The sequence below is a fragment of the Oncorhynchus tshawytscha genome, linkage group LG09, assembly GCF_018296145.1.
Source record: "Oncorhynchus tshawytscha isolate Ot180627B linkage group LG09, Otsh_v2.0, whole genome shotgun sequence".
In the NCBI taxonomy this organism is placed as follows: Eukaryota; Metazoa; Chordata; class Actinopteri; order Salmoniformes; family Salmonidae; genus Oncorhynchus; species Oncorhynchus tshawytscha.
This window is the reverse complement of record NC_056437.1, coordinates 21573602-21586332: the sequence shown is the minus strand read 5'-3', so window position 1 is coordinate 21586332 and position 12731 is coordinate 21573602. Positions and strand designations below refer to the sequence as shown.

At 44.8% G+C, this 12731-nt stretch overlaps 1 protein-coding gene across 1 annotated transcript; it reads right to left on the bottom strand.

Moving 5' to 3' along the window:
• Positions 1 to 3231: 3231 nt before the first annotated feature.
• Positions 3232 to 12541, bottom strand: LOC112257555 (scavenger receptor class F member 2-like). Its single transcript, XM_024431213.2, has 11 exons — positions 12224 to 12541; positions 11750 to 11799; positions 11506 to 11607; positions 10566 to 11085; positions 9933 to 10151; positions 9337 to 9465; positions 9137 to 9240; positions 8826 to 8940; positions 8584 to 8684; positions 8152 to 8298; positions 3232 to 4689 (listed from the first exon to the last, which is right to left on the bottom strand). The coding sequence occupies exons 1-11, from the start codon at positions 12328 to 12330 to the stop codon at positions 3662 to 3664; spliced, it is 2622 nt and encodes an 873-aa protein (XP_024286981.1). The 5' UTR covers positions 12331 to 12541; the 3' UTR covers positions 3232 to 3661.
• Between the last annotated feature and the right edge of the window lie 190 nt (positions 12542 to 12731).

The following is a 12731-nucleotide window of genomic DNA, read 5'->3' as shown; positions in this document are numbered from 1 at the left end:
TGAAATGAGTTGCAAAATGAATAGGAAATATAGTCAAGATGTTGACAAGGTTATAGATCATTTAAATAATAATGATTGTGTCCTTCAAACTTTGCTTTCGTCAAAGAATCCTCCATTGGCAGCAATTACAGCCTTGCAGACCTTTGGCATTCTAGTTGTCAATTTATTGAGGTAATCTGAAGAGATTTCACCCCATGCTTCCTGAAGCACCTCCCACAAATTGGATTGGCTTGATGGGCATTTCGTACTTACCATACGGTCAAACTGCTCCCAAAACAGCTCAATAGGGTTGAGATCCGGTGACTGTGCTGGGCACTCCATTATAGACAGAATACCAGCTGACTGCTTCTTCCCTAAATAGTTATTGCATAGTTTGGAGCTGTGCTTAGGGTCATTGTCCTGTTGTAGGAGGAAATTGGCTCCAATTAAGCGCCATCCACAGGGTATGGTATGGCATTGGAAAATGGAGTGATTGCCTTCCTTCTTCAAGATCCCTTTTACCCTGTACAAATCCCCCACTTTATCACCACCAAATCACCCCCAGACCGTCACATTGCCTCCACCATGCTTGACAGATGGCATCAAGCACTCTTCCAGCATCTTTTCATTTTTTCTGTGTCTCACGAATGTTCTTCTTTGTGATCCGAACACCTCAAACTTAGATTCGTCTGTCCATAACACTTTTTTACAATCTTCCTCTGTCCAGTGTCTGTGTTCTTTTGCCCATTTTAATCTTTTCTTTTTATTAGCCAGTTTGAGATTTGGCTTTTTCTTTGCAACTCTGCTTAGAAGGCCAGCATGCCAGAGTCGCCTCTTCACTGTTGACGTTGAGACTGGTGTTTTGCGGACACTATTTAATGAAGCTGCCAGTTGAGGACTTGTGAGGCTTCTGTTTCTCAATCTAGACACTCTAACGTACTTGTCCTATTTCTTGCTCAGTTGTGCACCGGGGCCTCCCACTCCTCTTTCTATTCTGGTTAGAGACAGTTTGCGCTGTTCTGTACACAGAGTTGTACGAGATCTTCAGTTTCTTGGCAATTTCTCGCATGGAATAGCCTTAATTTCTCAGAACAAGAATAGACTGACGAGTTTCAGAAGAAAGTTATTTGTTTCTGGCCATTTTGAGCCTGTAGTCGAACCCACAAATGCTGATGCTCCAGACACTGAACTAGTCTAAAGAAGGCCAGTTTTATTGCTTCTTTAATAAGCACACAGTTTTCAGCTGTGCTAACATAATTGTAAAAGGGTTTTCTAATGATCAATTAGCCTTTTAAAATAATAAACTTGGATTAGCTAACACAACGTGCCATTGGAACACAGGAGTAATGGTTGCAATGGGCCTCTGTACGCCTATGTAGATATTCCATAAAAAAATCTGCCTTTTCCAGCTACAATAGTCATTTACAACATTAACAATGTCTACACTATATTTCTGATCAATTTTATGTTATTTTAATGGACTATTTGTTTTGCTTTTATTTTAAAAACGAGGACATTTCTAAGTGACCACAAACTTTTGAACGGTAGTGTATTTTGATTTGTTTAACACTTTTTACTACATGATTCATAGTTTTGATGTCTTCACTATTATTCTACAATGTAGAAAATAGTAAAGATTAGAAAAACCCTTGAATGAGTAGGTGTACAAACTTTTGACTGGTACTGTATGTTTGTGTGTGTGTGTGTGTGTGTGTGTGTGTGTGTGTGTGTGTGTGTGTGTGTGTGTGTGTGTGTGTGTGTGTGTGTGTGTGTGTGTGTGTGTGTGTGTGTGTGTGTAAAAATAGACGTCATTTAATTGGATTATATCCACAGCTGTTTCTAAATGACAATGTTTTTTGATAAATTTACCTCAAAATCGTTTTGATTTTTATCAAGATTAGTAGCAGCCAGAGGAACTATTTAAAAAGAATGGAATCAGGAGGAAATAAGCATGATTTCCAGGATCCTACAATCAGGATTTTTTGAAAACCTGGGAATTTGGGGAAAGTTACCAGATTTTTGAAATCCTAGTCACATCATAAAACTCTGTTCGTGTCTGTTAATTCTGGGTCGTTTTATGGCTGTGTTTCCAATCATTACATTTCATGATGTCTGCATTTTCCATTCCTGTTTCAGCAAACAGTAAATGAAAAGAACATGTTGTAGCCTACACAGAAGGTCCACAATGTCCTATTCATACCACAGTGAGTATAGACTAGACACTTACAAACAGGTAATCATGTCCATAGAAAAGTCCTGCCAATTGCTTGCGGTGTGAAATACAGTCCTTTTGGAGCCATGGCCCATATCCAAAGAATATTCATTTATGCTACATTTCAGAAAAATACAATTATCAATGAATGATCCTGTACCGTCTTGGCATTCAAAAGACATTAAGACAACCATTTCAACCATATTTAGGTAACAACTTTTGTTTGTTACTGTGGTCTAGTTTTCCAATTAGGCCGTTCTGATATTTAGGTGTTATATCACTCTAGGTTTTCTGCTTTGCCTAGCAGAAAATATTAGCTTTTTTCCTCAACTCCAGCGATGTAATGGCTACCAGATGTTAATGCTTTCATAGGGTGTCTATGGTAGCCGCTGTCTCCCAATAGTATTCTGGGACATGGTTGAGTTGGCAGTTGCTTCTCAATGCTTGGCATTCCGTTATGGACCAAGCTCCAGGGAGATGTTTAAACAGGCAGTCAAAACATAATTCTAGTCCTCATCCCACCACTAGGCCCCATACTTTTTCCGCAGTAAAACTTATAGAATTAAATAATGATGCAATAGCGCCTATGCATGCAGCCATGCACCCATTCATGTCTTGAAAGCATCAATATGATCGACCTTTCACAACAAGGCAGCTGGTCATCTGCCAATCTTACTGTGTGGCTTATGTTAAATTATTTTCAGGACCTTGTTGCTCTTAAATGGGTCTTTGCTTTGTCTGAGAGCGAATGAGAGATGTTCCTGTCTAAGCAGGTCACAGCATGGATTCAGGATGACCGGCACCAACAGTCTGTAATCAATTAAACACCATCTGATCTTCTGTAGCCTTTACAGCTGCATCAAAGTCTACCATTCCCCCAAGAAACTGCACACACAACTGCAGCACATGTGTTAGACAGCTACAGGGCCCTCAACACAGACCCCAAGCTGTTCTACCATCAACACAACACACCTCTTGTTTGTCTGAGGCCCTGATGTGGCTTCACAGTTCTGGGCAGTGGGATCGGCTTTCCAACTTAAAACATTTAGGAGATGCAAATTCCAGGTTTTTGGGGTGTTTGGTTTATTCAATATGAGCAAATTAGCAAATGTTGGGTACAATAATGACGATTGATCAAGGTAAATAAGTATTCAGACATCCTAGCACTCACTGTTATACAATACATGGATTTGAGAATAGCTAGGAAAATAAAAAGTTAAAATAGAAAGACTACTGCATTATATCATAACATTTCTCAAGATGAAAAACACCCACAGAAGGGAAAATATTCCATCGATATTCGATTTGGTGCAAAACACAATGAAACAAATGTGTCCCAAAATATATTTCAGACATCTCAACATGTGCGTTGTTTTCTCAGAATTGAAAATCAACAACACTGACCACACTAACTTGCAGTCTGAGGTGGCGTCACTGCAACCCTTGGAGCAATAGTCTTTATTTTTGAGTCTATATTTCCTTCCTAGTTTTTTTTCGAGGAGGCTTTGTCATTGGGTCCTTCTTTACTGTGGAGTCTCCCTTCTCTGAACTGCTTTCAGAGTGGTGAGAGTCCTGTTTCTCTGGGATTTTGGCTTCTTTAGATGGCGTATCTGGCAGAGGCTTCTGTGAACTAGCGGATGTGGGAAGCAGAGCCTTTTCTCCAGTCTTTTGGGGCAAGGTGGGCTTCTTTCTATGGGACTGGAGGTGAGACAGGCTCTCCTCACAGCAGCCGGTCTCACTCCTGTTCAGGCGCTGAGTCTTTTCCTTCAGCTGAGCAGCTAAGAGAGAGGCTGCCTCCGAGTGTATGTTCAGTTGGTTAACCTCCCTGTTTAGGGATAAACTGGGGCTGTTCTCTGCGGACTCTCTTTGGATTTCAGGCTTCTGGTCAGCACGGAAGTTGCCCATTTTCCTGAGGACACTCTGCACTGCCCCGTTGATGTGCTCTATCTGCAACATACCAGATCTGCTTTTAGTTGGCTTCTTCTCCCCTTGGAAGCCAGCCCCATCTGTACATGCAGACTCCGCGGCATTGGGAGCTTGCTGCTTGTTGGCTTTCTTCCTGGAACTCGTTTTCTCCTTAGCCACAGTCTTTTCCTGACTTATATTATTCTGTTTCGGCCCAGGAGATGCATGGACCCAGGATAGCTTTGGCTTTGTGGAGGAGTCTGGTGGTCGCGGTTTAACCCTCTCAGCAGCTGTAGGCTTTGCATTGTCTTTGACGGTGTTTGACACTACACTGTTTTCTTTGCTGGGCTGCTGGGGTGGCTGCGGAGCATGGGCCCGGAGGCGGATGCTGTTGGCTGACTCTGTGCCATTGCAGGAGCCCTCATTCTCTGAGGACTTCTGGAGTGGCAGCTCACTGATGTTAACTGAGACCTGCATAGTCATGGCCATGTTCTCCGGCAATGTGTCTACCTCAGAGATATCATCATAATCAGCCAGTACTCTAGTCTCTGTTGTGTCGATTCTGTTCCCTTTATTTGTCTGTTCTCCAGGTTCTAGAGAGAGGAGAGAGTTCAAACGACAATCATGTTCTTTTCAAATAAATAAACGATAAGCAGAATCAGACTCCCCTTTTCAAACCTGAGATGTTGAGGAAATAAAATACAATGCTCTGGGAATGTTTTAAATGCTGTATTTCCTGTTGATGTTTACTCTTGAAAAAAGGGCCTTAATTGGATGACATGGCAGCAGATTAGTAATTGTATTTGGGGTAGATCAGCTTTAATAGTGCAGATAGATTGTGGCTTCCATCAATGTAATTGTCTGTATCATTTCCAATCCCCCATATATATATTTTTTAAATACATATACACATATATACACTGCTCAAAAAAATAAAGGGAACACTTAAACAACACAATGTAAATCCAAGTCAATCACACTTCTGTGAAATCAAACTGTCCACTTAGGAAGCAACACTGATTGACAATACATTTCACATGCTGTTGTGCAAATGGAATAGATAACAGGTGGAAATTATAGGCAATTAGCAAGACCCCCCCGATAAAGGAGTGGTTCTGCAGGTGGTGACTACAGACTACTTCTCAGTTTCTATGCTTCCTGGCTGATGTTTTGGTCACTTTTGAATGCTGGCGGTGCTTTCACTCTAGTGGTAGCATGAGACGGAGTCTACAACCCACACAAGTGGCTCAGGTAGTGCAGCTCATCCAGGATGGCACATCAATGGGAGCTGTGGCAAGAAGGTTTGCTGTGTCTGCGTAGTGTCCAGAGCATGGAGGCGCTACCAGGAGACAGGCCAGTACATCAGGAGACGTGGAGGAGGCCGTAGGAGGGCAACAACCCAGCAGCAGGACCGCTACCTCCGCCTTTGTGCAAGGAGGAGCAGGAGGAGCACTGCCAGAGCCCTGCAAAAGGACCTCCAGCAGGCCACAAATGTGCATGTGTCTGCTCAAACGGTCAGAAACAGACTCCATGAGTGTGGTATGAGGGCCCGACGTCCACAGGTGGGGGTTGTGCTTACAGCCCAACGCCGTGCAGGACGTTTGGCATTTGCCAATTCGCCACTGGCCCCCTGTGCTCTTCACAGATGAACCAAAGGCTCTCCATGGTCAGGGCTTGACAGTACCCCCAAAGGTGCGGACTCCGGCCGCAAAACCTGAAACCAAATGGGGAGGGTGGGGGGTTGACTAGTGTTGGTGGCGGCGCCGTTGCCGGTCGGAGCCCCCGCCCAGACCCTGGATCCGGCGGATCCGGCCATCGCGCCGGGCTGAACGCCGTGCCTGGACTGGGCATCGGCGCAAAGGAGGACTCTGGGCATGGAGTTGGGTTGGACACCATTGCCTGGACTGGGCACCGGCACAGAGGAAGGCTCTGGCCATGGAGCTGGGTTGGCCGCCGTGCCTGGACTGGGCACCGGTGCAGAGGAAGGCTCCGGCCTTGGAGCTGGACTGGATTCCGTGCCTGCACTGGGCACCGGCGCAGAGGAAGGCTCCTGCCCTGGAGCGGTACTGGGCACCGCTCCTGGACTCTCCGGACCATTGACTGTTACAGGAAGCTCCAGGCTGTTGACCATCCCGGGAAGCTCCGGGCTGTTTACCATGCCTGTTAGCTCCGGACCGTTGACCGTCACAGAAGGCTCCGGACCATTGAACGCCGCCTGGAGGTTCCGGACCGTTGACCGTCGCTGGAGGTTCCGGACCGTTGACCGTCGCTGGAAGTTCCGGACCGTTGACCGTTGTTGAAGGTTCTGGACCGTGGACCGTCATTGGAGGTTCTGGACCGTTGACCGTCGTTGGAGGTTCCGGGACCCCGAAACGTCGCCGGAAGCTCTGGACTGGGAACCGTTGCCGGAAGCTCTGGACTGGGAACCGTCGCCAGAAGCTCTGGACTGTGAATGCGCACTGGAGGCCTAGTGCGTGGAGCCGGCACAGGTGGCACCGGACTGGTGACACACACCTCAGGGGGAGTGCGAGGACCAGGCACAGGACGTACCGGACTGAGGACACGCACTTCAGGGCGAGTGCGAGGGGCTGACACAGGACGTACCAGACTGGGGAGGCGCACTGGAGGCCTGATGCGTGGAGCCGGTACAGGTGGCACTGGACTGGTGACACGCACTTCAGGGAGAGTGCGGGGAGCTGGCACAGGACGTACCGGACTGGGGAGACGCACTGGAGACCTGGTGCGTGGAGCCGGCACAGGTGGCAACGGACTGGTGACACGCACTTCAGGGCTAGTGCGGGAAGCTGGCACAGGATGTACCATACTGGGAAGGCGCACTGGAGGCCATATGCGTGAAACCGGTGCAGATGGCACTGGACTTGTGTCACGCTCTTTAGCACGCCTGTGCTGCAGCATTCTCATCGCGACCACCTCTCTCCGGAATTTTTCATCAAATTCTTCCTCCGACTCCCAAACAGGCTCTGGCACTCTTCGCTGCTCAACCGCCAGCTCCATGTGCCCCCCCACAAAAATTATTGGGGTTTCTGTGGCCGCGGTCCCCGACGTCACTGTCCCCCTATGCTCCTTGGCGACTCCCACAAAGGAAGGGTCTCGTTTCCTCTCATTGTCCTCCCAAGTCCAAAACTCCCTAACCTCATTTTCACACTGCTTGGTCCTTTGTTGGTGGGATATTCTGTCACGAACATGTGGAAAGACGGACCAAGGCACAGTGTGATTGGAGTTCCACATCTTTATTTTTAGTGAAACTTAAAACAAACCAAGAAACAAACAACGACCGTGCAGTACTGAGGTGTAACATGCACTCACTCAAAAACAATATCCCACAAAGCAGGTGGGAACAGGGAACCCTTAAGTATGATCCACAATTAGAAACAACGATAATCAGCTGCCTCTAATTGGGAACCATACTCAATCCCAAAACATAGAAACAAAATGACTAGAACACCCCCCTATTCACGCTCTGACCTAACCAAAGGCTCTCCATGGTCAGGGCGTGACACATAATATGGACTTGGTCCACCCCTACCTTGTCACAACACTAACTGATTGGCTCAAACGCATTAAGAAGGAAAGAAATTCCACAAATTAACTTTTAACAAGGCATACCTGTTAATTGAAATTAATTCCAGGTGACTACCTCATGAAGCTGGTTGAGAATGCCAAGAATGTGCAAAGCGGTCATCAAGGCAAAGGGTGGCTACTTTGAATAATCTAAAATCTAAAATATATTTTGAATTGTTTAACACTTTTTTGGTTACTACATGATTCCTACATGATTCCATATAGTAGTAAACGTAGTAGTACTACTTGCACAAACTCATTTGCTAGTAGAAAATAGTAAAAATAAAGAAAAACTCTTGAATGAGTAGGTGTGTCCAAACTGTTGATTGATACTGTATATATTATTATTTTCCCCTAAGCCTACCACCACTCCCCTAATTGGAGTAAACTAACGGACAACAACAGAGGGGTTTTTAATGCAGCATGCAGTATCATCCAGGAGTGACAGGGAAGATTTAGTTTGTGACACTCACCGTCAGGGACAGCATAGACATGTCCATCCTCTGTGGTCTCTGCGGAAGAGGAGGCTCGGGACGTCCCGCAGGTGGTGGGTTGCTCCGCTGCGGAGGGGGGCTCGATGAAACTACAGTTGAAAGTATTCTCATGGTCATGGTGGGACACTGTAAAGAACAGAAACAGAGCTTCTAACCCTTAGAACCTACATCCACTAAAGATTTGTACTTATCTGTTGACAATGATAAGACACTGAACTCACTGTCACAGCCATTCAGAGAGAAAGCAAAGCAAAATACCAAGGATAAAGGATGCTACTTTGAATATATTGGGATTTGGCTGGTTTATCATCAATCATGCGAACCTGGTGAAAACACACATTAACATGGATGTTAAACAATGAACAGCAAGTATGACGGAAATGCAAATGAGTTTGTGCAAGTAGTATGTACCATCAACTTTGGGTAGCTTTTGCCGTCTCAATGGGATGCAAGGAAGCTTAGAGCTGATTCGTGTAAACCCTTCACAGAGTCTTTTGGATTTTTTCTCAGGGCTAAAAGCAAACAACAGACAAACAAAACAAGCAGTAAAGTCTGAGTTTAAATCCAACCAATGTGACAATATCTCATGATGTACTGTGCCCAATACAAACAACAAAGAATCTGTGTTTTCATTGTGTTTCCACTTGACTTACTCGTTCTGTTTGTTCTGTCTACAGATACAGCAGCAACACAACAAGGAGAGGAGCAGGGGGAGGAGACAGGTGACCAGCACCCCTGCTGCCATCACACCCATCCTCTGGTTAGGCTCTGTTTAAAGAGCAGAGGTCACTAATCTGTCACCATTGCCACAGAATAAACATATTTTCTAAAATAAATATTGTCCCTAAGTGTTTTTATGGCGGATACATACGTTACCAATAAGCTTTCTGGAAAAAGCATACGTGTACATTACTCTTTTTCCCCTCATCACATAACATACATCTGTTTCAGGAAAGGTTCTTACGTAAGTTGCATGCTCCAGTCACTGTGTTGCAGTTGTTGTCATGGCAGGAACAGATCTGGGTACAGTTAACCCCATACTGACCCTCTGAACAGCTCACATTACAGCTGCATAGGAAAGAGAGGCAAACGACATGGCTGAAAACTTCATTGGGCAATATGCTCTTTGCACTATTTTTGCATGTTGAAATGTTTTGCACTCACTAGGCACCAGAGAAGCCAGGGTCACAGAGACACTCTCCTGTAGCGAAGTGACACATCCCATTGAAACAGCTGTTGCAGTTATTGACACAGTTCTCTCCATAGGTTCCATTCAGGCACTTGAGCTCACATCTGTAAAGACAAAAATGGTTGAAAAAACTCAGAGATTATATAATTTCCTTCTCATAATTTCTCTACAATCATCTACATTTGATTATTCAAATCAAATTAAATGTTATTGGTCACATACACATGGTTAGAAGATGTTATTGCGAGTGTAGCAAAATGCTTGTGCTTCTAGTTCTGACAGTGCAGTAATATCTAACAACTAATCTAACCATTATACAACAACTACCTAATACACACAAATCTAAGTAAATGGATGGAATAAGAATACATACATATAAATATAGATGAGCAATGACAGAGTGGTACACTTGTAGGCAAGATGCAATAGATGGTATAAAAATACAGTATATACATATGGGATGAGTAATGTAACGTATGTAAACATTATTAATGTGGCATTATTAAAGTCACTAGTGATCTATTTATTAAAGATGATGAATGTGACAGGAAGCTCATAATCCTATTCATACCGATCACCCATCCAACCAGGGTTGCAGTGGGGGCAATTGCCGCCGATGCGGTTGCAGAAGTGTCCATCTTTGCAGGGTGAGCACACGTCCTCGCAGTTTCCACCAAAGAACCCAGGAGCACACATCTGGTCACACCTGGTGCCATTCCAACCGCGTTCACATGTAACGCAACGTCCCTCTGCCACCTTGCAGGGCTGTTGGCCTTTACAGTGTCCACACCTGGAAGAACAGTAAGACCAAGTCCTCAGTAGCATTATAACACAACATGAATAGCATGGACTAACTCAACTCATAACTGTCAAAACTAGTGTTCCAAATGGTTGGTTCCCTTATAGCTTCTGCCACAGGCTTTCAGCCAAGGCTAGTTCCCTTGTTGCTAGAACTGGATTGCGGCCATAGGTATTGGTTTTGGTTGCCAACAGCTTTAGGTGGCCAAAAAACTCTAGGTGGGTCACAGCTCAAAACAGTTTGTCAATCACATTCAATTTGACAGCTTCACCACATGTCTACCACAATGGGCACAGTACAGCAGACTGAAAGAGAAAAGAGCAAAGACATGTTTGTCTTATCCAGCTAATTAACCTCTGTGGTTCCAACTAAGTTATCTTTGTCCAACACAGCTGTGTCACAAACCTGTTTCTGCAATTCTGTCCGTAGAACCCAGCTGGACACGGCTCCCTGCAAAACCTCCCTCTGAATCCTGGCCTGCAGGTGCACGATCCATCCGCCTGGTTACAGCGTCCATGGATACACTGACACATGCGCTCGCAGTGAGTACCCCACAAACGCTGTCGACACCTGCAGCGCCCGGTGAGCTGGTCACACGGAGAACCGTTGCAGGCACACTGAGCACCACAGTTCCTTCCATACCAGCCGGGGTTGCAGTGGCACTGGCCCGTTCCCACATCACACACAGAGTTGATGCTGCAGTGACAGTTGGTGGAGCACTGTGAGCCCCAGAAGCCTGCGTAGCACGTACAAGCGCCTGTCTCCTGGTTGCATTGGCCCTTCTGGCAATCGCAGGCTCTCTCACAGTTTGGCCCCCAGCGATTAGGGTTACAGGTGCAGGCCCCAGTGACATCCTCGCAACTCCCGTTGGGATGGCAGTCACACTTACCCCTACAGTCAGGTCCCCAGAACTGGGACGGACATTCTACAGGGAGGATGAAAGGCAAATATGTATCAATAATGAGATCATTTGTGTACTAAGTTCTCTCTGGAGGTAGGCTACGTAGTTCTGAGTAGTAGGCTACCTGGACTGGCTGTATGTGAAAATGGCTAACTTATTAATGCCTCAGGAGCTTAGTTCAGCTGTTGTACCCCATCAGAACCCAAAATATAAGCTTGTTTTACTCCAATGTTTGTAAACGGAGTAAATGTAAACACACATTATATAGCCTCAAAACCAGGTTAAAACTATACTTTTTGGATTGTCAGTCCATGTATCTATAGCTCTGTCTATGAATTGGAGGGTGTTCACATTTCTCCAGCCCCATCCCTAAGCTTTTTGATATTGTTTCAACAGCTGATTACCACTTTATTGATTGCTGTGAGGTAGTAACAGGATACTTACTCATTTCACAAGTGGCTCCAAAATAACCAGAACGACAGCGGCATTCGTTGGGTCGCACACAAACTTCATTCTCTTTGCAGGTGAAGTTACTCTCACAAATTGCTGAAGGAAAACAATTGAGCGAGTTAGTTCACATGAAATGGTTATGCTTTTAGAAATGAAAGAGGAAATGGTTGTGAAGTCTACTCCCAATGATCGGACTCAGGCTTGTTAATTGCTATAAAAGAGGCGTTCAACTACTCACGTATTAAGCACTCATCTCCTTGCTGTGCGAAGCCACTACAGCATTGGAGCCTGTCAGATATGGGAGGGAGAAACAAATTATCTGTATTTGATTCATATAAACTAACGTCATTTAACTCTTTCTATCAAAACTAACATTATGATCACATTTCAATCATGACAGATAGTCTAATAAATCTAAATATTAAACATGATCCTAATCAGGTTGAGATGCAAATCGGTCACAGCATTCAAAGTGCAGGGAATTACTGGCACAAAGAAAAAACGAGGCAGTAGACCAAATAAGTGGAGATCTGAGGAAGGTTACAGTATCTGTGTGTAGAAGGGCTTGGGTATTCAGAAAATATCAAACTATGTCGAAAAAATATATATGCATGTTTATCTACCTTCACTGACTTGAATCAGGCTGCTGTAATAGTTTTGTCCATCAATGTCAAGCCTAAAACTGATTTAAAACAGGGACACAATCACTTACCCAGCTTCGCATACATTTCTACCTCTGGGATTTAGTTCTTGGCTGTAAATCCAAAAAAAGAAGAAATTTAGAAGCACAATTACAAAGACATTTCTGGTTGTTTCCATGTTGTGATGAACACCATCCCTCCAAGGGCTTTCCCGTGGAATTATGTCTGACTTTCTTCCAAAAAGCACTGAAACAATTTTTCTATGTTGTCCAAAAAGTTACCCATCCAGAGGGTGGCGGTATGCTCTAGTAAATGAAGTAGCCTACCGGTAGGCTGTTAGCACAAAGTCTGTGCTTCAATGACAATTTGCAAATTCGGTATGAAGAAGTAATGGGGAAAAGTTGTAAACCTCTCTGGGACCTCCCCAATGCAACTACATCACCAACTCCCCACCCTCCAGTAAAACAGACTACCATATGAAAAACTGGTCAGTTACAGAGCAGATTCAGTACTTAGTCAATGGCTCTCTCTGTTGTTGAAAATAGGAAGTAGCACATTCTCACAGTACACATACACTAT

Coding starts and splice junctions, on each gene's coding strand:
- LOC112257555 (XM_024431213.2), bottom strand. CDS start 12,330: ATGGAAACAACCAGAAATGTCTTTGTAATTGTGCTTCTAAATTTCTTC. Junction 9,241..9,336: donor CCTGGCTTCTCTGGTGCCTA/GTGAGTGCAAAA, acceptor TTTCCTATGCAG/CTGTAATGTGAGCTGTTCAG. Junction 8,685..8,825: donor AGACAGAACAAACAGAACGA/GTAAGTCAAGTG, acceptor GTTTGCTTTTAG/CCCTGAGAAAAAATCCAAAA.